Source organism: Diadema antillarum, unplaced genomic scaffold (assembly GCF_040938485.1).
Source record: "Diadema antillarum isolate AM-2024a unplaced genomic scaffold, OU_Dant_1.0 seq00002103_RagTag, whole genome shotgun sequence".
Classification (NCBI taxonomy): domain Eukaryota; kingdom Metazoa; phylum Echinodermata; class Echinoidea; order Diadematoida; family Diadematidae; genus Diadema; species Diadema antillarum.
The window spans coordinates 81,470-108,628 of NW_027272746.1; the positions used below are offsets into that span (position 1 = coordinate 81,470).

Below are 27,159 nucleotides of genomic sequence, written 5' to 3' on the forward strand. Positions count from 1 at the left end.
CTGTACCGTGTATAGTACCATCTTTGGAGCTGTCCATTATCTTTGGTAGATATAAAGCCATACTGTAAAACATGATATATTTGCAGCATGAAATTTTCGTGAATTGCCACTGGCATTCAATACATATAGTGTAGACAAGAACTTTCGCGTGCATCTTAATTTCACAAATCTTGGCGCTCGCGAAATTCGCAAAATTAAAATGCACGCAAACATTCGTTTTACAGTACACGTCGGCTAAAGTCTAACTCAGAATGTTAACTCTTAACGTGCCATGGTCGCCGAACGGCGACCTTAGTCCTGACGTGCCATGGTCGCCGATCGGCGACTAAGAAGAGCGAGAAAAGCATTGATCATTTAAGTTATTGTGGTACCGTAATGTGTTACACCAAGAAACTGCCAATGATATGTACTGGTAGCTGATTAGTATAACCATCGTTTCCACTGAAAATATGACCATGTTTACATTGGAAATTTTTGAGTAAATACATGATTTTTCAGCTAGATGTACTTTTTTCGCGTCGGGAAAATCCGCAGTGAGCGCACCCTCCGCAAGATGTGTATGGACCAAAAGTCTCATTGGTAAACCACGCGTGTGTATGCTATTGAATCAGCATGTATTGTCTATGCGGTTCCACTCGCATTGTTCCACTTGGATGCTGTCCTGCGGGAAGCTGCTTTGATTTTGTCCCTGAAAGAGGGTCAGCTTTCGTTCATCGGTCAAGTCTTTCATCCTTTTGTTTTGGTAAACGTCACTAATCGTCCCCCACGCTAGCATAGGAATTACGCGAGGACAAAGGCTAGCCGATTTCAATAGAATACGCCCGCCCCCCGGTCCGCTTAGACAAAAGGAGGATTAGTAGGTTCTTCCTTCTCAAGTGGACAAAAGACACTCTTCCAGGGCCAGGGACATTACTTCAGTTGCAAATACAGGATCTGGGACTAAAGAAGTCACATTTGGGAATGAATTACTGAGGCAGAAAGAGAAATTGCTAAGACAAAATAAACTGCTAGTATCTTTGGAATCATACAATTCTAGAAGGCAATTTTGTTATCATTTGAAAGAGGAGATGTTACTCTAAAACTTTCTCACAGAGTCAAGGGAGCGTTCTATTGAAGAAAAACCGCGACTGACTCTTTTTTTCCATACTACACAAAAATTTCTAATAATTTTTTTGATGTATCAATTATTTCTGCAATATTTCAGGTTCAGATAGAAATTATGGCAAACTGACTACATGACATGAAAGAACAAACATTTTTTGATATATGTTGTGTAGAACTCACTTCAAAACAGTCAATAGTTTCAGAGATATGGCGGTTTTAAATTTCATTGTCGGTCCAATTTCGAAACGTTCTGGCTTTAGGTAAAAACCTCTGGCACGTTAGGGGTTTTGGGCCTGGCACATTAAGAGTTAAAGATGACATGACAGTGAGAGTATGTCATGTCAAGCCTAGTTATAAACCTAGACCAGTCGTCGGTTGAGAATCAGAAAGGCGTTAAGTTGTCTCGAACACTATGGGTTTAGTGGCAACTTAATAAACGCCCTTCTCATTCTCACCCGATCTGATGATACCACTCACCAAAATAACAGCGTCCGAATGAGGATGTTTGAACACATGTAGTTTTTATACAGCATGGTGGGAAAGCTGGTGATCTGTATTCACAAGCATAAAACTTACATCCATAACTGCATTTATGGCTTAGCCTGACAGATGGGACACGTATTTATGAACTGGTAATTGTCTGTTGAACTATGGGGCTTTTCCTCACATTTTGTATTATACCAGATGCCAGTTTCAGAAAGAGGGGAAAATATATCTTGTAATCCCCTTTGAAAGTTTCACAAACCTATGTGTTCCATCCAAAACCAGAATAAAACTGTTTTGACTTACAAGACTGAAAGGCCTTTGCATGAAAATTATTGATGTATAATTTGTCTTTATTTTCCAATTGATAACACACTGAATCCCCCCCCCCCCCCAAACTGGTGAGCAGGGTCCGACTGAACCTTTTTTTTTTTGTTCTTTATGAAGGAATTTAGTTTGTTTTTTCTTAAAGTACAACTTGAATTAAGATAGCCTGTGTATCGCCTTATTTTCTATATTGACAATTTTCAAATTATGCCATCCAAAGTGTGCCCTAGATTATTTGAATTTCAATTCTAAAATACAAAGAGCTCTCACATATGAGAGTATGGGATTACCCCTCCCCCCCCCCTCCCACCAGACCCTCTCCCCGCTCACTCACCTACACCCCGTTTACAGTGTGAGGCTCGGCCGCGGCTCAGCCGCGGCCAAGCCCGCCTTCATTTCAGTGTAAACGCGCAAAAGGCCAAATGCGGGGCCAAAATTGGCCGTGTATTTGGCCACGCTCTGGAGGTGGTCTCGGCCGCGGCTCGGCAACGGCCAAGCCCGGCCACGGCCAAGCCCGGCCTTTTCTCAGTGTAAACGCAAACTGGGCCAATTATATGCGCGGCCAATTTTAGTCTGGCTTCCAAACCCTCTGCCCGTACTATTTCGCTATTCATGATATTAACCCCCTCAACGTCGAAAACTAGTATAGTTTAAGGTGGTTTTGTCCTGCAAAGGATTTTTTCCTTCGGCAAAGGCCTTTGCCCGAATGGCGACTTCGTCGCCACGGAATCCAGTTGGCAAAGGGTCTGAAAACAAGACGTTACCAAATTGCGTTTGTTTCCAAGCAGAGCGCCACCACGACAAAATATTGAAAGGTTTGAATTAAAAGCGCGGCCGAGCCCGGCAGTGTAAACGGACAAAATTGTGGGGCTCAGCCGCGGCTCGGCCCAGCCCCACACTGTAAACAGGGTCTATGCTGCCTTGCTTGCAAAAACATCCCCTCATCCTACCCAAACCCCTGAAAATCCTAGTTTAGAAGCTTGATGGTGTGTGTATGCACAATATCAGGTCTGCCAACATTCCAACATCCAAATCAGGGATATCATATCTGTGTGTATTACATGTATTTCAATGGGTGAAAATAATTCCCAAATCAGGGAGATCTTATTATTCTCTTTTATTCAGATATGAACAGATTATGACATTTTCAGGGAGACTCCTGCAGAATCAGGGAGACTTGGCAGCTCTGCCATATGTGTATTTTCATTACATTTAAATGTATGAGGGTACGACTTTCAACAATGATGAAAACCACATGCCTCTAGAAGGGATTCCCTACATTTGATGGGCTGCTGGCCCAATTTCACAAGGATTTTAATGGCTTTACTATCATCAGCATCATGTGAGGGACGAGCCCAAACAGGGGGAATTACATGTACACAGACTTGGGAAACAAAGCATCAACTTTATCAGCTTTCATCGTTACTACGGCGACTGACGCATGTAATGATCATCAACGAATGACAAATGACAGGAATCATTGTTATAGAATGACACGTAACATTTTAACCTTTGCTTTCGATTTGCTATCCATGTTAAATACTGAAAGAAAACAAAAACAAAGAATACGACCATTTGTCCTTGCGTTCGAGCACAGCATAGAGAATAGTATGCAAGTACAGCATGTTTTGTCTAGAATGAACATTTGAAATGCATCTACAATGTACTGTACACATTACATTAGGGTTGAATGGCTTAAAGAAGCAATGTGCCTTTGACAGACATGCACACACAAACAAGAATCTACAAAGTATCTGGCCATATCATACAAATTATGCAACATGTGAGGAATAAGATCAAAATTCACTCCACAGGGTGGTGTGCCCCCTACTTCTTCTCAGGAAAGAACACATCGTCCTCTGTAATAACATTAATTTTAATAGATTTGGAGAATATGAATGGCATATAAAGTCTGTGAACCTACAATCTGCAGCTACACCTGGTACTATCAGTGCTTGCAAACACTCCTTCTCCTCACCCCTATTCAAAGTACTGTAATGTATACGTCATATATTTCGCGAGTCTAAATTTTCGCGAATCTGGAATTCCAGACGATTTTGCAAGTGGTCAAATTCGCGATCGTGGAGTCTTGTACTGAACGGAGAAATGTACGCGTACGTCGCATCCACATCGGGATCAGAGTCAATATTTTTGTGTGTCTTTACAATAATTTCGCGAAAAGCACCAGACTCGCGAAATTCGCGAAAATAAAAACCTTGTGAAATATTCAGCGTATAGGCCTACAGTATTTCATTCTCCTCTCATGGACATGTGTATTTGTCATGAGTATCATGTGTTATGTTTAACTTGCCCCCATGCCTTCCCCCCCCCCCAAAAAAAAAAAAAAAAAAAAAAAAAAAACTAGTCTCCTTGCTCTCTACAGCCAGCCAAATGTGATGGGGGCAATAAAACAGCTCATGAACTGTAATGCTTGTCACAGCACCATTCACGCACCGACATTCAGTCTGTACAGTCAGAAGGAACAGTCATGCAACTCACTCACACGGATACAAAACGCTGGTTAGCCTTTCCTTCACCTCCTATGTCAGCATTATATTACATCCGTGAAAGAAGGGCCAAACCTCAGAAATCATACGACATGTAGCTGTTGCCTCGATGGGCAAATGTCCTCAACATTTTACTTGCCCTTAAAATGCTAGCCTTGATGCCTATAAGTTTGGGTTCTGGCATCAAAAGATTCGGGTGACACCAATGTACAAGTTCATGCCAACAGAGTGTTTTTGTTGTTGTTATTGTTGCTGTTATTGTTGTTGTTATTATCATTATTGTTATTGTTGTTATTGTTGTTGTTGTTTTTAAATAGGCCATGCTTTGTGCCAACAAGCTCTTCAACCATATAAACCATGACCAATACACTCAGTGCCTACAATTGTACATGCAGTTAAAGTGTGATTTTAACAATAGAAATAGTGCTGAGTATGGCTTCTCAAGTGACCTCCACCGCTGTAAAAGAGATCGAGTCCTACTTCCTGTGAGACTGCAACCTACATCATAAGCACATGCAGTGTCACACTACCGGGCCATCTTTCCTGCACAGTGAGTGGGTACAACCATTGGAAACATTGTGTTAGCCCTCCATATACAATATCAAAAACATCACAGGGCCTAATGACCTACAAACACTTGTACACCCCTTTAGATGCTGTTATCAAGTTGAGCACATGATACATTCTGTACTGTACTTGTACTTGAAACACACACAGGATTCATGGTGCACAATTTAACAGGCAGAATGGTGAATATGTTGTTTGTATGTAAACAAGCAGGATATATTAAAATACAATGTATTTCATGGTGTGTGTTTTTTTGCAATATTACATGTATTACTATGAGTATAACCTGTAGACTCGAGTTAGCCAGCCTTTGAGAAATCAGATCTATTGGCACCCGAATGTGTGTATTTATGTATAAAATATATGTTTAAAAAAAAAAAAAAATGTAGCCTGCATGAACGTTTCAAAGTGCAGATCTAGAAAAATCTATACGGGTAATTCCATGGGGTTGGGACTGAAATTGTGACATACAAGTTGAAAATTCAAGTTGGGTAAATTGAAATTTTCTCTTTCCCCCTGATTTGTTACTCCCATTCTTCAACTTATTCCACTAGAAATCTGTTTATTACTTCGCACACTTTCAGTCAGCATGGGTAAACAGGTATGACAAATACCTACGTTACATGGACTTCATTTTGTGACATCCTCAATAATTTTGTGTTCTGAAATGATAACAATGAACATATCCCAGTTTTTTTCCACCATAACACATCAACATGTTATCTGACAGGCACACGAGATCATTATTAGTAAGATTGTCCATTCTGATATCAACTGCAAGACACTTTTATTAACATGTTTTTTCTACAAACCATTTACAATTTTAACCAAATGTTTAACTTTTTCCTCAAGAGTGACACAATAACAATATTCTTTAAAAAACTACAGTCGAGGCAAGTGAGTTGTATGGACATTCAAGTGAAAACATGATTTTATTGTTATCATCAGGGGTTTTCGTACTACAACCTTGTCCACAGTATACTACCTATGTTACACGGACAGTATGTCTTCGTAACATAGGTACATTACGACATATCAACTGATTTCCTTTGTTGTGGTGTCAGATGTTAAAACCTACACACATAGACTTTATGTATGTTCCCCTGAATAACACTAATGTAGCAGTTCTTTGGAATTATACCTGCTGTATACCTTTGGAACAACACCTATGTTACACAGACTTCAATTCTTTGTAACTCTGGTATGAAAGAAGGTAGACTTAATAATAATAAGAAGAATGATGTCGAGCCTTACACAATTTGACCTTATATACTCTGACTAACAACTTCATCAACTGTCAACTCAACGATGAAAACTAATAAAGGGAAATCATACAAGTTTTCTTGTCTTCTCCATGTTCTTTGTTTGAAGTTAATTTCTGCTCTTTTCTACAATGTCCATTTTCCCTCCGTGCAGTTTTCTTTTTGTCTAGTTTGTTATGTTCGCTCTTCTTTGGTGTTGCTTTGTCAGCTTCCTCTCTCTGTTTGTGGAGTGCTGTGGCTGTGCCCTTTTCACTCTTTCACGTAGTTTAATCACGTAGCGGCGGCAGAGGAGGATCCATGGCAGATTCATCGACAAACTGGACAAAAGGTGTGAAGAGAAATAAAATGAAAGAATTAACAGAAAATTTGTGTCTGTGTACTCTTTATATTCCTGTTGATGTATCTGTGTATATGAATGGAATTAAATAATTTGGACAATTTTGCTTACCTTTCTACCTCTTGTCATACCAGTTGGCTACAGTTCCATGTGTACCATCCACCAAAAAAAAAAAAAAAAAAATATGGGTTACGCTTAAAATGATGTGCAGCAGTAATGTTAATAATATTAATAATAATATAGCATGTAAAAAATCATTTTCATATTCTACGCTAATTTTTTTTTTTCACATCTATGTAAGCTAGCAAGGCCAAGGGCAGGGCGCTGCCCCCAGTGTCATGGCTAGGGTTAGGGATAGGGTTAGGTTTACGGTTACGGTCCTATTCCAAATAGACCTCAAACAAAATACCCGGTACTAGGCCCCCCCCCCCCCCTTTTTTTTTTACGGTACTCAATCCCCATCAAATTCAAAATTTTTGCCCTCTTTTTAGGATAGGATAGACCAATATTATGCCAATTTTGATTGCGGTACACATGGAACTATTTCCTACCAATTACCTACCCAAAATGAATACGAAACTGGCATTTTAGCTTTGAGACTTTACAGTGAGTGAACGTGGAATGGAAACAGAGAACCCATGTACTGCTTCATCAGAGCACCGTAAAGCCATCTAACAGTAACACTATTAACAGGTCAGTGAAATCTTGAAAGGAAAACACTGACATTGTAAATCTGTTCAAGAGAAAGAATCTAACAGCTCTTAATTCCCAAAATATCAACAACAAAATTGGGCAAACTCTTTCTTTAGCTCAGACGCAGTCTGGACGTCTACGTATTCCAACTTCATAGTACCGTACTAACGTTCAGCACATCTACTTGGTAGATACGAATGACATAAGTAAGGTCCAAAATTCACAAGAATCGGGAGGTAAAATAATGTTATATTGCCGTGAAGATACACTGGACATACTTTTGTACGGTTTTCTAAGAGAGGAACACATGCTCCTTTTGCAGAGACGGGCATAAAAGGGGAAATTTGGCGATCACTATTACGAACATGAACAAGTAACAAATATCTCAGTATGTGGGACTACAGCGTGTTAACAGCATCATCGTCCACCGTATATTTGGCCAGTTTAGTGGTTTTAATATCGTTTTTTTCCTCCAATACAGTTTACAAAATGTGACAAAAGTTATTTACTTCGTAAAATAGCGTACAAGCTTACTGATTGACATCGGAAACATTGAAATTCCCGATCGGAAACATCGAAATTCACGTACCGATGTAACACGGACTACAGCAGAAAAACGGGTCTTGCACCGTCCAGGTAGGTGTGAACGGGCTGTAAGTGGTCTTCCCGCCGTTCGTTGGGGAAGTACTGCCAGTGACGTAAATACGATTGCTGAAGTTAGTAGCTCTTCTTTTTGTCGCGAGCGCGACTTTCTTATCCGATGTTACACGAAGAGGCCGGACTTCGGACGGAAGTACGGTAATATGTTCTGTGTTTTCTCTTTTATTTGGAGCTTTTTGATGCTAATTTTTGGACAATAATACTCCTAAAATATGAGTCTAATTATAGAAATCAAGTTTCTGATCATATTATGATTATAAGTGTATGTAAAACCATGCAATACCGATGTTACAACAAAAATCGCCGCGGACTTCGTTTGTAACATCGGTATGAGGTTGCTTCAAGATGCTCTGGTGTTCTTATTTTGTGACACATGTTTATGTGCCTTATAGTCTTTGTAGAAGTCACCTTGCCTCTCTTAATTATGATAGGCATAATGCTGAAAGGTTGTGTATTTCTGTATTACATTGCCATGAAAATGGCATATATTTTTGTCACAACTGGTACCACAAAAAAACCATGAGACATCAACAATGAAACAGTCACAGACAAAATAAATTTGTACACAGGCTTGTTTTTTATTCATCAAATAATTCTTCACACATCTCTCTCCAAGAATAACCACAAACCACAAGCAATTATTTGATAAAATTTTCAGAATATGACTTTTATTCCCTGCACAACATGAAAATCTAGAGCAGGCCCAACCCCATGGAATGACCCACACACACTCACTCCCAAGGGTAAGTACAGTCTAACCTCAGTTATCCAGTCATCACTAAATTCTAGATCTCTCAAATCCAGACAAAGACTGGTACATGATTGTCTTTGCATTCCAAGTACAAAACTTTTACTGAAACAGTGAAAGTGTAAAACAACAAAAGAAAATCATACAAGGAAATGAGAAATATTGGACATAATCAAATGTTGATCACTACAAAAAGATATACATTGTACCACTCAAAATACTGATTGCAAGAAGGAACAAAGACTAAAAGAATACATATGTATGTACAGTCTATTTCCACTCATATTCTATTTCATTTCCATATCATTTGAATTATGAAACATGGGAATATTGTGAAATCATTGTAGTGCATGGGAAATTGATAATTACTTTCATGTAAACCCCAACACAACTTGCACAAAAGTGTCATGCTTGAACATCTCTTTTGGAGATATCGCCAATAACTGAATTAGCGCTGGTCCCAACATGGCCAGATAATTTGATTTGGGCTGTTCTACATAGTACATGTTTGTACATCATTGTAAAGTACCGGTAGTGTGTAGTATTTCAAAGGAAGCCTGTTTGTACACTATTACATACACATGCAACACATAATATGTAAGAGTTTTAGGCTTAGTTTGACGTGAGGATTACAATTGGGGTTAGGATTATGTTTGGTTTCACAGCATGCAGATATTTGATGGGAGCAATTGTCGCAGGAGCAAATGTCATGGATCCATCAGTAAGGTGAAGAAATGTGTACCGGTACTCTTTTTTCAAGAAATGAATTTTGTCGGAATTCTCTTTATATTTTCGTTATATCGTTACAAACATGTGGCATCACAAATTCTTCTCATCTGGGGCCCGTTTCATAAAACTTGTCATGAGTGACAAGTTGTCACAGATGTGACAAGCTACTGAAATCCTTGCATCTGATTGGCTGAAAGTAAATTTGTCATAGAAATGTGGCAGTTGTCAATGATGACAAGTTTTATGAAACGGGCCCCAGGACAGCAGTAACGGCACAGAAACTTTAAAAATTCATTAACTTTTGAATAGATTGCCCGATCTTCCTAAAACTTTCACTTGTGTTCTACTGATATCGCTGCATTCACTCAATCCACATACATGATGAAGGTGAACTTGTCTATAACTACTACCATGCACAACCATTCCATTGTGAGACTAACAGAAAGTGAGCAGTAGATTTCCAGCATAGAGCACTATGTTTCATGGCCACTTAAAAGCCGTAGACAGTGACTAAAAAGGCCGCGCTCAGCCCGGCCTTCCTTTCAGTATTGTAATGAAATGAGTTTAGAGCACTAGAAGTAGGTGTCTCTGGTACGTCTAGTAGGACGTTGGCGGCGTGCGGTGACCCCGTGACCTTAAGAGTTGTAGTGGGGGCACGGGTCGCACGTGGGTAAAGTCTCGCTCGAGCGAGCAGTGTGAGGGAGCAGTGGTTAGCTGACTCTCGACAGAGGCGGATGTGTCCGTGGTGTGTCCCCCTGTGCTTTGTTGTATATTGTATACAAGACGCTGTGTATCGACTCTTCGTGCGGTGATCAGTTACGCACCGTGGCAGACGAACTCTCCGAATTGGCGAGTACGGTAATAAAGTTTCTTCTTTGCACGCACTTTTCTTGTTGCTTGTGAATTAATGATGTCGACTCGGCGTGATATGGAGATGTGGTCTGATCGCTTTGAGCGTGAGTGAAGTGTCCGCGAATATATACCCAGTAAAGATCCCACAGTAACTGGAGAAATCCGGTTATATTACATTGGTGGCAGCGTCGGGATGGGTTTCGTGGACCAGGTGACTGCTAAATCATGTTAATGTAAAATTGTTTTGCATTAATAAATTAGAGGAGAGAGGATTTATCCTGCAGTGCTATAGTAGTGCCCTCGTTACGAATGCCTACTATACTTTTCATTGCCTGCAGGGTGAGGCTGGATCAGTAAATACATCTTGCGTATATTTCGTCCTGCAGTGAAGGGCGCCTGCAAGGAAGGGCGCCTGCAGGGAAGGGCGCCTGCAGGGAAGGGCGCCTGCAGGGAAGGGCGCCTGCAGGGAAGGGCGCCTGCAGGGAAGGGCGCCTGCAGGCGAAAGGTGCCTGCATTGTTTTAGTAGACTCTGCGCCTGAAGAAAATGAAGAAATAGTATCGCCTGTCAAGAGAAGTAGTAGCGCCTTGCTAAGAGAAATAGTAGCGCCTGCAGTGCCAGTGGTGCCTTCATATTGAATGCCTACTATGCCTGCAGTGCCAGTGGTGCCTTCATATTGAATGCCTACTATGCCTACAGTGCCAGTGGTGCCTTCATATTGAATGCCTGCTATGCCTGCAGTGCCAGTGGTGCTATCGCATTGAATACCTGCTATTCCTGCACATGCACATTCTCACAGCAGACTGATAGATTGAACTACGCTGTTCCGGGTGAATTTTAATTCAATTCAACATTCTTACACATCATGGCGGCAGAGAAATTACATCCCGATGTTGAATTAGATGTCTTAGTGGCGGAGGTCCAAAAAGGGGAGGAGGCATTGCTCAGTTCAAGGGCAGAAAATGAGACACTTCTGGAGGAGAATCGTGCACTGAGAGAACAGTTGCAACAGCTTGGGTTGGGCCAGAAATCGCCAGTGAGCTTTCCAAAAACAACAGCTGCAACTATGACACCAACAAAGTACACAGCCGACAGCAAGTACACAGTCCCAGTAGCGCCTGAGGATGTGCTGAATTCCCCTCTCAACTTCAACAGGCCAGGGACTTCGCTAAATGTGGAAGGACCTACACCCGGAATCCCAAGACAAATCGGTACCACGGAAAATTGGATACCTCAGAAGTCTTCAACTAGTCGGAAATCTTGGCTTCAAGCAAAAAGTCCAGAGTCAGTGGAGGTGCACAACATGGATGAGTGGCAGGAGTTACATGCACCAAGAGTAGTTCCTACTCAGCGTCGAAAGCAGGTGGAAATGCAACCTAGTGATCGCCAGTTTCAAGAACACCAATTCGAATCAAGACAGTCCCAGTCGGTGTACACAAATGCTACTGGCTCAAGGCCGAACATCATTCCAGACAGGTTTGACGGAAAGATTCCATGGACGGAATATCGTAGTCACTTTGAAGCCTGCAGGATGGCTAATGGTTGGGATGATGAGCAAGCCAGGATCTTCCTAGCGGCAAGCCTGAGGGAGCCTGCCCTGAAGGCCTGTGGGGTTGAAGTCGGCGAATCTTCACGGCTGTCCTATAAGGAACTCGTACAGCTCTTGGAGAAACGTTTTGGACCAGGGCAGATGGCAGAAAACTACCTCCTTGAATTACGCTATCGCCGGCAAGGCCCAAAGGAGAGCATCCAAGAGCTAGGTCAAGGAATTTGGGAACTCACCAGGCTAGCGTATCCAGAACTTCCTGGGGAGTCACAAGACCGCTTGGCAAGGACACACTTTGTTGAAGCAATAGAAGACCAATCAGTGCGAGAGGGCATATTCCGCTCAAAGCCCACTACTCTAGATGAGGCTATACAGGCAGCACTTACAACAGACAATTTCTACCGGCTCGAGGAACAACGAACGGGAAGAAGATACAAGCAAGCACGGGTCTTGAATGACGATGTCATTCACAACAAAAAGTTGTGGGAAGAGATAAAGAAGATCAATAATAGGCTGGACAAGGCAGATCGAGGCAGCCAGGAGCGACGTGGTCAGTGGAAACGGAGGTTTGCTTCAGTAACAGATGAATGCTATTTCTGTCACGAGAAAGGACATTTCCAAAGGGAATGTCCTAAGAGAAAGAAGAAGACAAGTGACCAGCAATCCCGGGGAAACGACAACCAGCCACCCACACGGCCCGAGGGAAGGCTGGACACACAGGAGGGCCAGGCGGGAGCGCCAAAACAGTAGATGAAAGCCCATCGGAACCACAACTGGAAATCAGACCCAACCTCCTTCAAGCTCGCAGTGGCTTGTTTGTAGATGTAGAGATCAGAGGCATTAACGCAAGGTTGCTAGTAGACACTGGAGCAACAGACACGATTTTGTCAGCAACCTTGTATTACCGCATCTCACCAGAAAACAGGCCCCATTTGCAGACCAGTGGTCTAGGAGTACGGACTGCAGATGGTAGCCCCTTGAAGACACTTGGGAGGACAGTCATCGAGTTGAAAATTGGGAGAAGGATAACATCATTGCAAGTAGTGTTCGGAGACACAAACCAGTTGGATGGAATCCTTGGAATGGATTTCCTACTACAAAATGGGGCAAGCCTTGACCTCAAGAAGATGGAAGTGAAGCTAGATGGGGAGAGAATCGAGTGTAGTGATAGACAAGGAACACCGCTCTGTTCGAGAGTAATGGTCGGTGAGACAGCAAGAATCCCAGCTGGACATGAAGTACTGGTGCCTGGTACTGTAAGACAGAAGGGAGCTGTTCATGGTGTTGGAATCATTGAGCCAGTAAACAATGGTGAACTGGCCATGAAGGGAATATTAGTTGCCCGGGTGCTGGTGGATGCCTCGGAGGATTTCCCAATCAGGATTTTCAATCCAGGACAAGCAGACTGTGTTGTCAAGCGAGGAACTCTTGCAGGCTACATTTCACCAGTATGTGAGACGGATCTGATGGAAGAACAAAACAGCTCAGCAGAGAACAAGGAGAGTAGTCCCATTCCTAACCATCTCAGAGACCTATACGAAAGGAGCACACAAGAGGTAGACAGAGCTCACCATGCCAAAATTGCTCAACTACTCTGCGATTATCAAGATGTGTTTTCTACCTCAGACACAGACATTGGCCGCACTGACAAAGTTCGCCACAGAATCAATACAGGAGACCATGCACCAATCAAGGAGAGACCTAGACGTTTCCCCCCTGGGGAACAGGCAGAGATAGACCGTCAGATCAAGCAGCTGCTCGATACAGGCATGATTGAACCATCAGACAGCCCTTGGGCTTCCAATGTTGTTCTCGTCAAGAAAAAAGATGGGTCAAAAAGGTTCTGTGTTGACTACAGACGACTTAACCATCTTACCACCAAGGACGCCTACCCAATCCCCCGGATTGATGATTCCCTGGATGCCCTTGGAGGCTCAAAGTGGTTTTCCACTTTGGATCTTGCGTCAGGGTATTGGCAGGTAGAACTGGATGAAGACGCCCAGAAGAAAAGCACTTTTGTGGTTAGGGGAGGCTTGTACAGCTGGAAAGTCATGCCCTTCGGACTCTGTGGTGCACCATCTACCTTTGAAAGGCTCATGGAGCGAGTGTTGGCAGGACTTCACTGGGAGACCCTCCTAGTGTATCTAGACGATGTCATTGTGTATGCCAAGTCTGTAGAGGAAGAGTTGAGCCGCCTTGAAACTGTCTTCCAGCGCTTGCGAGAGGCAGGATTGAAACTCAAGGCAAAGAAATGCCACCTCTTCAAAGAGAGCGTGCTGTACCTAGGCCATGTCGTGTCAAGCCAAGGGATCACCACTGACCCGGAAAAGATTGCAGTAGTGAAGGAATGGCCCACTCCCACCAACGTGAAACAAGTCCAAAGTTTCCTTGGTTTAGCCTCGTATTACCGAAGGTTCATCGCCGGATTCTCTAACATTGCCCGACCTCTCCATCGCCTGACAGAAAAGGGTCATCAATTCGCCTGGACAGGGGAATGTGAGGAAGCTTTCCAAGAGCTTCGGAAGCGACTTGTCGAAGCACCCATACTGGCCTACCCCGATCCTGAGCAGGGATATATCCTAGACACCGACGCTAGCAACGAGGGGGTGGGAGCTGTTCTGTCACAGGTGCAGGGTGGCGAGGAAAGGGTAATTTGCTATGCTAGCAAATCCCTCAGCAAAGCAGAGAGAAACTACTGCACCACACGAAAGGAGCTTCTAGCTGTCGTCCTGTTTTTGAAGCAGTTTCGGCAGTATCTCTACGGACAAAAGGTGACAGTCAGGACTGATCATGGGGCCCTTCGCTGGCTTTTGAATTTTCGTGATGCTCAAGGCCAAATGGCAAGATGGCTGCAGGTCATTGCGGAATATGACCTCACAATCATACATCGTGCTGGGAGGTCCCATGCAAATGCAGACAGCCTGTCAAGGAGACCATGCGTGGACTGCAAACAATGTGACACCAGCGATAGATCACCTATGCAGGAGGCAAGGCCATATCAAGTTGACCAAGACACTCAACCTCGCATGGAGGTGAAGGTGGTGACATTGCAGCCCTTGGATAACACTACCCTAGGCCAAGACCAAGCCGCAGACAATTCATTGAAATGGATACTGGACAGGATGAAGGAAGGAAGAGACAGGCCAAGCAAGGCTGAAATGGCAGCCAAATCCAGTGTGGAAAAGGCCTACTGGCGAATGTGGGAGCAACTTGAAGTCAAGGAAGATATCCTGTACCGGCGATGGGAGTCGGATGAAGGGGATGAGACTACCTGGCACATTGTCCTGCCGGAAAAACGCCGGAAGGAGGTCATCGAGGAATTGCATGGTGGAAAGTCCAGTGGTCACTTTGGGATGAAGAAGACTCGAGCTAAGGTTAGAAGGAGGTTCTACTGGGTTGGAATGGACGCAGATATCCGATCAGTGGTTAGAGGGTGCAGCACTTGTGCCCAAAAGAAAAACCCTCTGAACAAGAAAAAGGCTCCTTTGATTCAAGAAGTAGTAGGTGCTCCCATGGAGAGAGTGGCCATGGACATCGTGGGTCCTCTGCCCGAAACAGATAGAGGAAACAAGTACATCTTGGTTGTAGGGGATTATTTCAGCAAATGGATGGAAGCTTACCCCATACCGGACCAGACTGCTGAAACAGTCGCACACAAGTTTGTCAGTGAGTTTGTAGCACGGTTTGGAGTTCCTAAGGTGTTACATTCCGACCAAGGGCGTAACTTCGAATCCCAGGTCTTCAAGGAGATGTGTAACATTCTCGGAATTGACAAGACAAGAACTACCCCATACAACCCGAAGTCCGACGGAATGATCGAGAAGTTCAATCACACGCTGATCACCACTGTGTCAATGCTGATAGATCCCTACAATCGACAGAGGGACTGGGACATCAAGGTGCCACTGGCCCTCTTCGCATACCGCACATCTCCGCAAGAGTCTACTGGGGAGACCCCCAGTATGATGATGCTAGGGAAGGAGCTCTCATTGCCGATCGACCTCACTATAGAAACAGCCAGGCAGGAAGAAGAAGTTACCCCGTCCCCGGTAACAGATTATGCCTACCAGTTGAGGAGGCGCATGCGAGAAGCGCATCAGAGGGCCCGGAAGAAGTTAGCAGCAAGTGCCCGACGGCAAAAGGAAACATATGACCGGAAGGCAGAGGGAAGCAACTTCAAGGTTGGAGACTTCATATGGCTCCACAACACAGCAAAGACTAAGGGCTTATCTCCAAAACTGCAGCGAAGATGGAAAGGTCCGTTTCTCGTTGTGGGAAAGTTGTCGGACGTTACGTGCCGAATACAGGAGAAACACAATGGAAAGAAACGGGTGGTCCACGTGGACAGGATGAAACCCTACCTTGGAGAGCCGTTGGAGTCATGGATCGAGGTTGGTGGAGGAAGTGATGCTCCTTTGCAGGAGCCGGATCCTCATGTCCTCCAAGCACCACCTCACGAGAGACCCAACGAGGTTGCCGAAGTTCGACCAGAATCTAACCCTCCCACTACACAGTCTGGCGAAGATGAGCCCAATACCCCAGATTCTTCTAGTAGGCCTACTCCTCCGCGACGCTATCCACCTAGGAGGCGAAATCCGCCTCAGCGATACGGAGACTCCTAACAGGAATGTGGGACAGAGTGTGGAGTGATTGCAGTTTATTGATGTACAGCGTAATGTAAATACGTAGGAAGTTGCAGGATACCGTCAACACCATGTGATAAAGTGGTGACCGTCTAAACAATGTATATATTGTCATATTTGTTGTCTTTTTACAACAGAGTTTCATCATGTCGAGATCACCGGAGAAAGGACTCTACAAGTGCTACACTTGCCATAGATACTTCTCCCACCATCGGAGTTTAACCCGGCACATCGAAAGCGAGCATCGAAGTCGGCGCAGCCACGAGTGCAAGCAGTGCGGGAAGTTATTCTCCCGGAGAGATAACCTCTTGGCTCACTACAGGAGGCTGCACCGCGGGCATAGAGGAGATTCCCCAACAGCTGGAAGGGACAACCACTCTCGCGAAGTCCACAGCCGCAACGATGAACCTGGGAGACGACATAGATCCCGCTCGCCTGTTGCGAAGCAGGTGAAGAGCAGTGTTTCAGTTCCTGAGACTCCAACCCCCTGTGCGGAGATTGAGGTGACGGTCTCACCGGGGACGCGGCAAGAGGTGGAGTCTGTCCCAGGTCCCCTAGCTCCACCAGCAAGGGGGAAGCCACGAGGCATGCTAGCGATGATGGGGCCGCCGGATCCCGGATCCGGGACATCAGACTCGGAGCCGGACAACCAACTACCTGAGCCAGACGACATCTTGGAACCCCAAATCCGGCGGGTCACGGTAAACGAGCCGGTCGGAGAACTACCCGTCCCAGATCTCCTGCAGAACCAGCGGGTGAACGTCGGTGAAGAATCCTCTCGGTCCATATATCGGGAAGGCGAGAAGATATGGGAGGAGAGCCGAGACAGGCAGTATGAAGTGGTGTTTCTCCGAGCGGGGAGCAGGAAAGCACCTCATCGCCTGACAAAGCTGCATCATGTGGAGGCTGGGACACCAGGCCAACCGATGACGGAGGGGGAATTGACCAAAATTCTCGTTGGGAAAGTACACAAGATAACAGAAACCGTCTGCGAGATGACATACAAGGACGGAGCCTTGTGCACCAAACTAGAACGTCGCAAGGAATTCCTTGTTGACGCAGTAGTGGGAGTGCAGACTTAGCGAAGAGATGCAACGACCATAACGCTCCAGTGTTTTTCGTGTTTTATATGTGTTTAAGATAATGTGGACTGCTATTAAGAAAGCTTTGTTTATTTTGTTTATTCATATAATTAAGTGTAAATATAACTCGAATCACTGGAAGAGTTACCACTGGAAAAGCGCAAATAACCTCAACGACAGAAACTTTAATCAATGTACTTACACAAGGTGCTCTGTGAGATTTACGTCATGACAAAGACGGAAAACCAAACTCTCATGACCTTTAAATAACTCAAACGCAGGTAATGATTCAGCTTTATCTCCGGTGTTGACTTAAGTTATGTAAATACATGTTCATGCAGAGTTGGCAGAAAGTGTTTCATGTTGTTTTCATGTAAGATACTTGTTGTTTTAATGTGCTTAGAGAGAAGGGTAAAGGTTGCTGTACGTGCTAATTGGAGAGATTCAAATAAGCAGGTCGATATTGCATTATTTTTTGTGTTTTTAATTAAGAGAGATACGGAATTTAAGTATCCGATTTTTGGTCATTTCATTATGTGTGAGAAGCCATGCTCTAGTCAAGGGACTGACTAGTCTTAGGGAGGGGCTGTGTAATGAAATGAGTTTAGAGCACTAGAAGTAGGTGTCTCTGGTACGTCTAGTAGGACGTTGGCGGCGTGCGGTGACCCCGTGACCTTAAGAGTTGTAGTGGGGGCACGGGTCGCACGTGGGTAAAGTCTCGCTCGAGCGAGCAGTGTGAGGGAGCAGTGGTTAGCTGACTCTCGACAGAGGCGGATGTGTCCGTGGTGTGTCCCCCTGTGCTTTGTTGTATATTGTATACAAGACGCTGTGTATCGACTCTTCGTGCGGTGATCAGTTACGCACCGTGGCAGACGAACTCTCCGAATTGGCGAGTACGGTAATAAAGTTTCTTCTTTGCACGCACTTTTCTTGTTGCTTGTGAATTAATGATGTCGACTCGGCGTGATATGGAGATGTGGTCTGATCGCTTTGAGCGTGAGTGAAGTGTCCGCGAATATATACCCAGTAAAGATCCCACAGTAACTGGAGAAATCCGGTTATATTACAGTATAAAAGCTCAAAAGGCCAAATGCAGTACCAAAAACGGCCGCACATTTGGCCAAGCTCTGGAGGTAGTCTCGGCCCGGGCTCGACCCGGGCTCGGCCTGGCCTTTTCTCACTGTAAACGCAAACTGGGCCAAATGCGGTACCAAATTGCGACCGGCGCGCTCCCAATAACAATCGTTTGTTTACAAGCAGAGCGCCACTACGACAAAATATCGAAAGGTTTGAATAAAAAGCCTGGGCCGAGCCCTCCACTGTACACGGACAGAATTGCGGGGCCGAGTACCGCAATTGAGGCCGGGCTCAGCCTGGGCTCAGCCTGGGCTCAGCCCGGGCTCGGCCCAGCCCTGCATTGTAAACAGGGTCTTAGTACATTGTGCATTTGTACATTTAGGTGGACAATGGCAATGTGCAAAATATCGTGTTTGCTCAAAACCTCACTGTTTGGATATGACTGCTGGAGAAACACATTCCCAAAGTGAAAGCCAACTGTCCCTGATCTTTGAACCATTGATCATCAAAACAGAACTGTGCAGTTAACAAAGTCTGAATATGGAACAACTAGTTCCTCCGCACGTACGCATGTATTTATACATGCATTGTACATACAGTACCTTTCATGTTAAAAAATGAGCCTCAGAAATGTGTGAGCATTTGAAAAATACATGTAAAGGTATGATATCACAAACATGGCATACATTACTTTTTATTTGATCTGCCATGTTCATCTCTACAGGGATACCAACCTAAAGTGGCATTGCAGTATTCTGATGGCCAAAAAAGTGTATTTTTGGTTGAAAAACAATATTTTCACCATTCCTACAATAGGCATGTGTTCTAATGAAATTTTTGGGAATAAACAGTACCGGTATTTTCCATGAAACCTGCAGTGTTTGGGGGAAAAAAACAGTACTACATGCTGCAAAAAAGTATCAGTTGGCCCCTCTGTCTCCAGCAAACGCTACATTGTATCTTCGTACTGTACAAGTACAGTGTGTGTATGTGATACTATATGCGAATATTTCGTGAGGTTTTTATTTTCACGAATTTCGCGAGTCAGGTGCTACACAACTGTATTCGCAAAATTAAAGACACTCTGATCTTGATGTGGATGTGACGTACGCGTCGTACATTTTTCCGTTCAGAACAGGACTCCATGAAACTTGCGAATTCAACCACTCGCGAAATCGTCAGGAATTCCTGATTCTGAAAATTTAGACTCGCGAAATATATGGCGTATGCAGTACATGATGGACCACAGGTAAGAGAACAGGTAAATTTCAAAAACTAAAACTCTGTTTTGCTATCATAATATATTTACTGTACATGGGTATATCTCATGTCTCTACTTATTGTAATTACTCTTAACCAGTAGCACATATTATTTAGAGAGTGTACTTTCATTTTAGTTTCATTGATGGGGGTGGGGAGAAACTAGTGGTCAAAATAAATGAGCTCAATTGACTCATCTAATCAATACCACAATGTCTTCACTTTATAATACACATTAACATCAAAACGATCCAACAGAAATGGGAAATGGGAAATGGGAAACAGATTTGTCATCAACATAACTCAAATCTGACCATTACATTGTATGCCAAGTCAACGCTCAAGGATGTACACATCATACAGTACAGTAGCTCTGATTCGTTTGTACACTTTGTACATTGTATACATTGTACATAGTATGTAGTATAGAGGTATCATCTGTAAACCACTTTAAATACTTTGCTGGCACTCCTGTTATCACCATAGCAGAAAAAGTTTTGTACTGTAGCCATACAGCAGAGGACAGAGTAGTCCTTACTTTTACAATTGTACAAGTATACTTTTTTATAGCATATCAGTGCTACAATATTAACTTTGACCTATATCAACTTGAGATTTTCCAAGAATAATCTGGATGATTTTGCCTAAATGGCTAAAGCAAATCAAACGAAATGTCACAAAATAAAACATTGAATTATTGCAATTATTTTATCATTTAAACCTGTGGCTTTAATTACTCATCAAAAGCATACATCCATTCCTATAGTGTTCATGCGCCTTTATACATTCACAACATCAACCTCATTCCCAAGGAAAGTTATCTATGTTTTGTTTTTAATATTATTCTACTTTGATTTTGATTCTAATCTATAAGTAATGTAAAACAACACAGCAGGTACAGTAGGTCGTGTAATGGAGTTCAATTTTCCTAAATCTGGGGCTTCATATATTGTATAATTGTACAATTGCACTAATCACCTTGTTGTATCTATGCATGCATTGTATGCCATACATTTGTTGTTTGGTGAAAAGTGTGGGTTTTGGACATGTATTTCTATTTTATGTGTAGTCTGTGTGGTAAGAGATATCGGGCATTACACAACAATGTACACAGTGTAGTAAGTCCCACACTAGGCAACTCAGAAATATGATGGCAAAAATGAGAAGACACTACATGTAAATGGAGGACAAAGAGGGGTCTAGCTCACAGGTCCCATAAAAGCAATTTCTAGACATTTTCACAACCCAACTGCACATATAGTTAGAAGTACAAGAAGGCAAGAAGTTATGGAGTTTCTATAAAATATATATTTTTTAATGAATTCCGAACACAGAATTCTTGATCCCTCTCCAGATCTTTCACACAAATGCCTAGCTACAAGACTGTTCTAGAGCTCGAGAGAGATTTTGAATAAGTTGATGGAGGGGGAGGGACATAATGACTGTATACAATACTCGGTCATACATTATGTAGCCTGACCAGACACCACGACCGCCCAGGCAAGGACCCAAATACAAGTCATTGAGACACCCCTCATAACAGCGACAAAATGTTAACAATTTCTGTATTATTATTCTACCTCAAATTTTACTTTTTACTCACATGAAATCAACTGCTTCGACATTTTTTAGCATTGAAATCTGTAGCGAGCCATCGGGCAATGTTCATGGGCCAATTAACTTTGTAGTCAAAACCTGCCCATCGCTGCACTTTTTAAAATGCCAAATATTTTGCGAGGTTTTTATTTTCACACATTTTGCGAGTCGGGTGCTATGTATGAGAATTTAAAGACACACGAAAATATTGACTCTGATCTCGATAGAAACGTGACATGCACGTATCTAGGCCTACATTTCTCAGTTCAGTAAATTTACTATGCTCCAGGGACCAGGATCTCAAATTTAACCATAGTCGCGAATTTAACCACTCATGAAATTGTCTGGAAGTTCCCATTCTTCTTCTTCTTCTTCTTCTTCTTCTTCTTCTTCTGGTTAAGTCTGCCTCCTTCAATAGACTGAAGATTCTTGCAGACTGGTGCTATTTACATCATAATACAATTTATTTACAGATATTTACAAGCACATAGAAAATTTGACGAAAATAACTAGCCACTGTGATCAACCGTTAAACGGTTTCGAAATGATCCCACAGATGGCGCTGAAACAATTTCTGATGACAGGGAATTCCAGTTCCTTACAGTTCTTGGGAAGAACGAATGGCGATGCGATTCAGTTCTCGAATATGGTACCTGATAGGAGTGTGGTTGCGAGGCTCTCGTCAACTGAGTACCTGTAGCCTGTTTGATGATATAGTCCTGTGCTGAAAGAGGTGTAAGATTATTGTGTATTTTGTACATCATAATTAGCCTGTCTTTTTCTCTGCGCTGTTCCAGAGTGGTCCAATCAAGTTCTTGTAGCATTTTCGAGGTGTTATGGTAGCGATTTAAAGTGAATCGCGCAGCTCTTCTCTGGACCATTTCCAATTGGTGGATTAGGTTCTTGGTAGATGGGTCCCAAACTATGGAAGCATACTCAACAATTGGTCGAACCAACGTTTTGTAAGCTGTGGCTTTAACATCAGAATATTTTATGCGAAGATTGCATCTTAGAAATGTAAGCACGTTATTGGCTTTATTGACAGTATTGTTAATGTGTTGGGTCCACTTCAAATCAGAAGTGGTGGTTACACCCAAGTACTTCACGGATTCAACAGATTCAAGAGGGGCGTTACTATTTAGATGATACACGTGTTGCACCTTTCTTCTTTTCCTGGATATTGTCAAAACCTTACACTTATCTGTGTTCAAATCCATCATCCATTTTTTTGCCCAGTCACCACTTTTGTTTAAGTCCTCTTGAAGATTTTGTGTATGATGTTGATTGTCGATGGTCATGTAGGAAATTGCATCATTGGCAAAAAGGCGAACCTTTGGCGCGAGACCATCAGGCAAGTCATTGATGTAAAGCAGAAAGAGGCAAGGCCCAAGAACCGACCCTTGAGGCGCGGCACTCCAGATCCCACCGCTATTGGAGAAGATTTCACACCATCCAAAACAACCCTCTGACTTCTTCCATTGAGAAAACTTTGAATCCATTTCAGACTTTTCCCCCTGATACCATAGTAGTCCAGTTTACGTAAAAGCCGCTCATGTCCAACCTTGTCAAAAGCTTTTGAGAAGTCCATGATTATAACATCCGTTTGATGCCCTGCATCCATGTTCCTGTGTAAATCGCTTGTTAAACCAAGTAATTGTTGTTCACATGACATGTTCTTACGGAAGCCATATTGCACGGGGAAAATATTTTCGTCCCCATGCTTCATAATTTTGCTGGCTGAAATTCACTTTTCACGGAAATTTAGAAAATATATGGCATAATACAGTATAATAGAAAAAAAAATGGGAGAAGGTTCGTGGCGAGTGCAGCGTGTGCATTGATAGGTAAGGTGTTCTATAAACCTTGTCGTCTGATCTGCTACATCAATCATAATTCCCTTGCGTGCCCTGCTTGAGTGTACCGACGCACAGCTTGACTTTTTCATTTTGAAAGTGCAGCGCAATTACATGCATCAGGGTAACTTCTGCCTTTAGCAAGCAGAGAGAATGTACAAGTGTAAGTACTATTGTTAGCCTGACCAGACACTGTGCGACACTTGCACAGCGACAGCTCAGGGCAGTGTATAGTTAAGAGAATGTAGGCCTAGTACTGATAGTACTCAGATGTAGGCATCTACACAGTACATCAGTCACTTCAGTGCAAAGACGAAGCAATAAATCATTGTTAGGTGATACGCTTTTAGCGTATCACCTATTGTGTTTGTCAAAATCTTCCTTTCTTTCTTTTTATTCTTCTTTCTTTCTGGCACATTTTGTGTCGTGAATATCTCAACATTGACATGACGGAATAACATGACATTTTCAGTCAACATGTCTCATGACAATATCTAGCCACAATAAGGTTTTCATGACAGTAACATATCTATGACGTCATCTAGGCGCCATTTTGTGATTTTCGGACCATGTTACATGATCGATCATAACTTCATAACTAAAGGTCATTTCTGTATCATTTTCGTTGGACATAAAGTTCAGGTCACGCTCTATCTTACTTTTTAATGCTAATTACCTAGGACATCATTACGCGCGCATTAGCGCGCGTCAAAGTTTTTAAATGCTTAAAACGACTTCCCAATGGGAAATCTCGAAGTTTCAGACAATTTTAAGCGTTCCGCGCGTTCGCGTCCGTCCGCGCATTTCCGCGCGCAGTGCGCGTAATCAACATGAAAATGCACATTTTTTGACAGATTTGGATTCCTGATACATTAAGTAACAATATCCATTGATTTCCGATCAATTTCGACCTATAACAAAGGAATGCGCTGGCGTCAAAGTTGAAATTTCGTGTTCGCGTCTATGTGGAAATATAGCGAAAAACATGTCTTTGTTTATTTCGCCATAGCTCTTTAAAACGTCAGGTGACCCTATGTTTTTATTGCATATTACAAAAGCATATGAATTGGAAATAACGTTTCAAGTATCAATATTTCCCTAAATACATTATGACGTCATCATATCATCATCTGAAATCAAAAAAGTGGAATTATTTTTTTTGAGGTACTGTTTCTGACATTCATTTGCTCGTATCTCTGTTGTTTAAGCTCGATATTATCCCAAATTCAGATATGTTGTACTTTGAACATTTGCCTTTCAGGACCAAATCATGGTTTTGAAATTTGATGATGTCATCATACCTTAAATTGTGATTAAAGGTAAAGATGCAAAATCGGACAAGTTTACGTGTTATGTCTATGGGAGGTGATTTTTTTTAAAACCATGCATTGACTTGACAACGTTTAAGCACCTTTATCTCAGCTGATTTTGCTTCATTTCCTCTGAAACTTAAGTATGTTGTAGCTGAGACAATAAGCTTCAGTAATCATGCATTTTATTTTTTGAAATCTCATCATCAGGTTGACAATTTTGCAGTTTAAAACTGAAAATGAGAATGGAATGTGGACAAAACGATTCCCGATTCAGCTTTCACATACATAAGTTTACGTTCCTCATATTTTCTCGCCGAGACATATGGCCGAGTGGTTAAAGGCGACGTCTCAGAGACGTGAGGTTGCGGGTTCGAACCCCACAAGATCACGAAACAAAATACTTAGCTATTTTACTTTTTTTCTTCAATTTTGTATTACATATTCGTCCATGAAGAAATCACGTTCGTATATAAATGCACCTATACACACACACAGACACACAGACACACACCATATCCCTCTTTTTTGTGTTGGAGACCACATTGCTTCGACTGCTGCAAAATTTTGCAGGCTGACTTTGTCAAACCGATCATAGTATGTAATGACGACGACGGAAGTGTTGTACTTTGAACAATTGTCTTTCAAGACCATGTCATTGTTTTGTACTTTGATGACGTCATCACACTGAAAATTGTGATTAAAGGCAAGGTATCAAAACCAGCCGATTATAGGCTTTATGTCTACGGCGCATATTTTTCCCAAGTTGCCAGAAATGGCATAGCGACATCAGTCGTTACAAGGCCGCATTTCCGTCTAGCAATGCAATACATGTTCACACGGCCACGATTGTTGAGTGGGCATTGACTTCCCCCCCCCCCTGTAATATCTATACATTTCTTTTTTGCCTTACCATTTCCGGGGATGTCCCGTGGCCGAGTGGTTAGAGAAACGGTTTTGCATGCACGCTCAATATAACTTCAAGGTGCCTATATCACATTCTTTTCTTTGTCGATCACAGATGACCGACACCTGATGACCCCAAGCGTATCACCTAACTCGTCAGCGTGACGAGTTTCATATCTCGTTTCATTTGTTTTTGTTTTTGTTTTTGTCTGAATTTCTATAACGCACTGTCATTGGTGCTCCCAAGGGCCAAAGTCAGTAGATAACTGTGTAGAAATCCAGATTCTACAAGGAGCAACCCGGGGCCGGACGGGGTTAAAACCCCCTAGCCCTACATTTTGTATGGATATGGATTTACAACTAACAAGTAACAAAGTTAGTCGGCGCGACAATGGGATTTGTTTTAGCTGGAGTGGTGTGAAGACGTGTACAGCACACTAATGGCTGCAACATGATCTATGACGAATGAACAATTAAGGATTAAGTTTAAGTGTATATTGTGACTGAATCAGATGCAATTAAGCTCAAAAAGAGGTAGCCTAATTAAAACGTACCGATGGCGATACTGAATCACACAGCAGTGAGTCGGTCGTCGGCTGGACGTCTGATCTTTTCAAACCCAAGGACAAGGTCTCGTTTCTGCTCACGTATCTTCGCCGAGTATAAAGTCTATCTGACTGGATCCCTGGTTCAGTGCTCTATGGTTTCGTTTCCCTGACAGCGTTTCTCTTATACCTCAAACCAACCTTAAAAAGTTGAACATACAGTTTAGCATCTGACAGCAGAACTTTATACGAGTGCTGCAGAGTCGTGTAGCTAGACCTCTCGTCGTACGACGAATGGCTTTCGTCCCCTGTATATTATTGCACACAGTTGCAATAGTCGTACAGTACTTGTTCGAGCGCGCCGCGCGATCGAAGGCTACTGTGTCTGCTCTGTACTCACACGGCCACGGACGGACCCCCGACGGGGCTAAAGTTCGTACGCGCGTTACGATTTCCCTGTACAACTTGCCTGTTCACAGTGAACAACCAGGGAGGTTCTCACCTCTCTGGAACAACCAACCACTTGAGGCGGGTGTGCTGAGCTGACACCATGATGAGATCGGTGGCTGACACCAATCAATTAATTCAAAAGATATTTTCTCCAACAGGTGTAAAAGCTCTTGACACCAATCGGTATGCACAGAGCTACCAAGTCTCACGCATTCTGCGTGAGACTCAAGCATAATAATACCTATGGGCCATCTCACGATCTCACGCATGGCACCCATTTTTCTCACGCATCGGGCGAAGCCTGTAACTTGGGCCTATAATAATGAGCATAGCTCAAAAGATTAAAGTGATAGTTGCAAATGAAGGTGTATTTCCCTTTTGTTTTTCAAAATAAGTAAAAAATAGTCACTTAAGTATGTATCGCACCATTAAGAGGTAAAAATGGAAAAAGCTTACCGTGGGAGGCCACAGGGGGGAAAAACCCCTCCCACACCCTTCAAGAGAGATTATACTTTTATTTATGGACTTATACTACAGTATATATAAGAATAGCAGCAACAACAAAAAAGCTGCTGAACACTGCTTATTCATTAAAGGCAAGCCAATGGAGTAAAATGGAGTCAA

General features: G+C 42.9%; 2 protein-coding genes across 2 annotated transcripts in view; one reads left to right on the top strand and one right to left on the bottom strand.

The window, feature by feature from the left end:
• Positions 1–26,338, bottom strand: part of LOC139713941 (uncharacterized) — a 76,849-nt gene extending 50,511 nt beyond the window's left edge. The window contains exon 1 of the mRNA XM_071625659.1: positions 26,095–26,338. The gene's annotated coding sequence lies outside the window, so the exon portion shown is untranslated. The remainder of the gene's footprint in view (positions 1–26,094) is intronic.
• LOC139713942 (uncharacterized) lies at positions 10,208–17,538 on the top strand. The gene is made up of 2 exons (XM_071625662.1): positions 10,208–10,275; positions 16,594–17,538. The coding sequence occupies exon 2, from the start codon at positions 16,603–16,605 to the stop codon at positions 17,536–17,538; it is 936 nt and encodes a 311-aa protein (XP_071481763.1). The 5' UTR covers positions 10,208–10,275; positions 16,594–16,602.
• Positions 26,339–27,159: the final 821 nt, after the last annotated feature.

Coding starts and splice junctions, on each gene's coding strand:
- LOC139713942 (XM_071625662.1), top strand. CDS start 16,603: ATGTCGAGATCACCGGAGAAAGGACTCTACAAGTGCTACACTTGCCAT.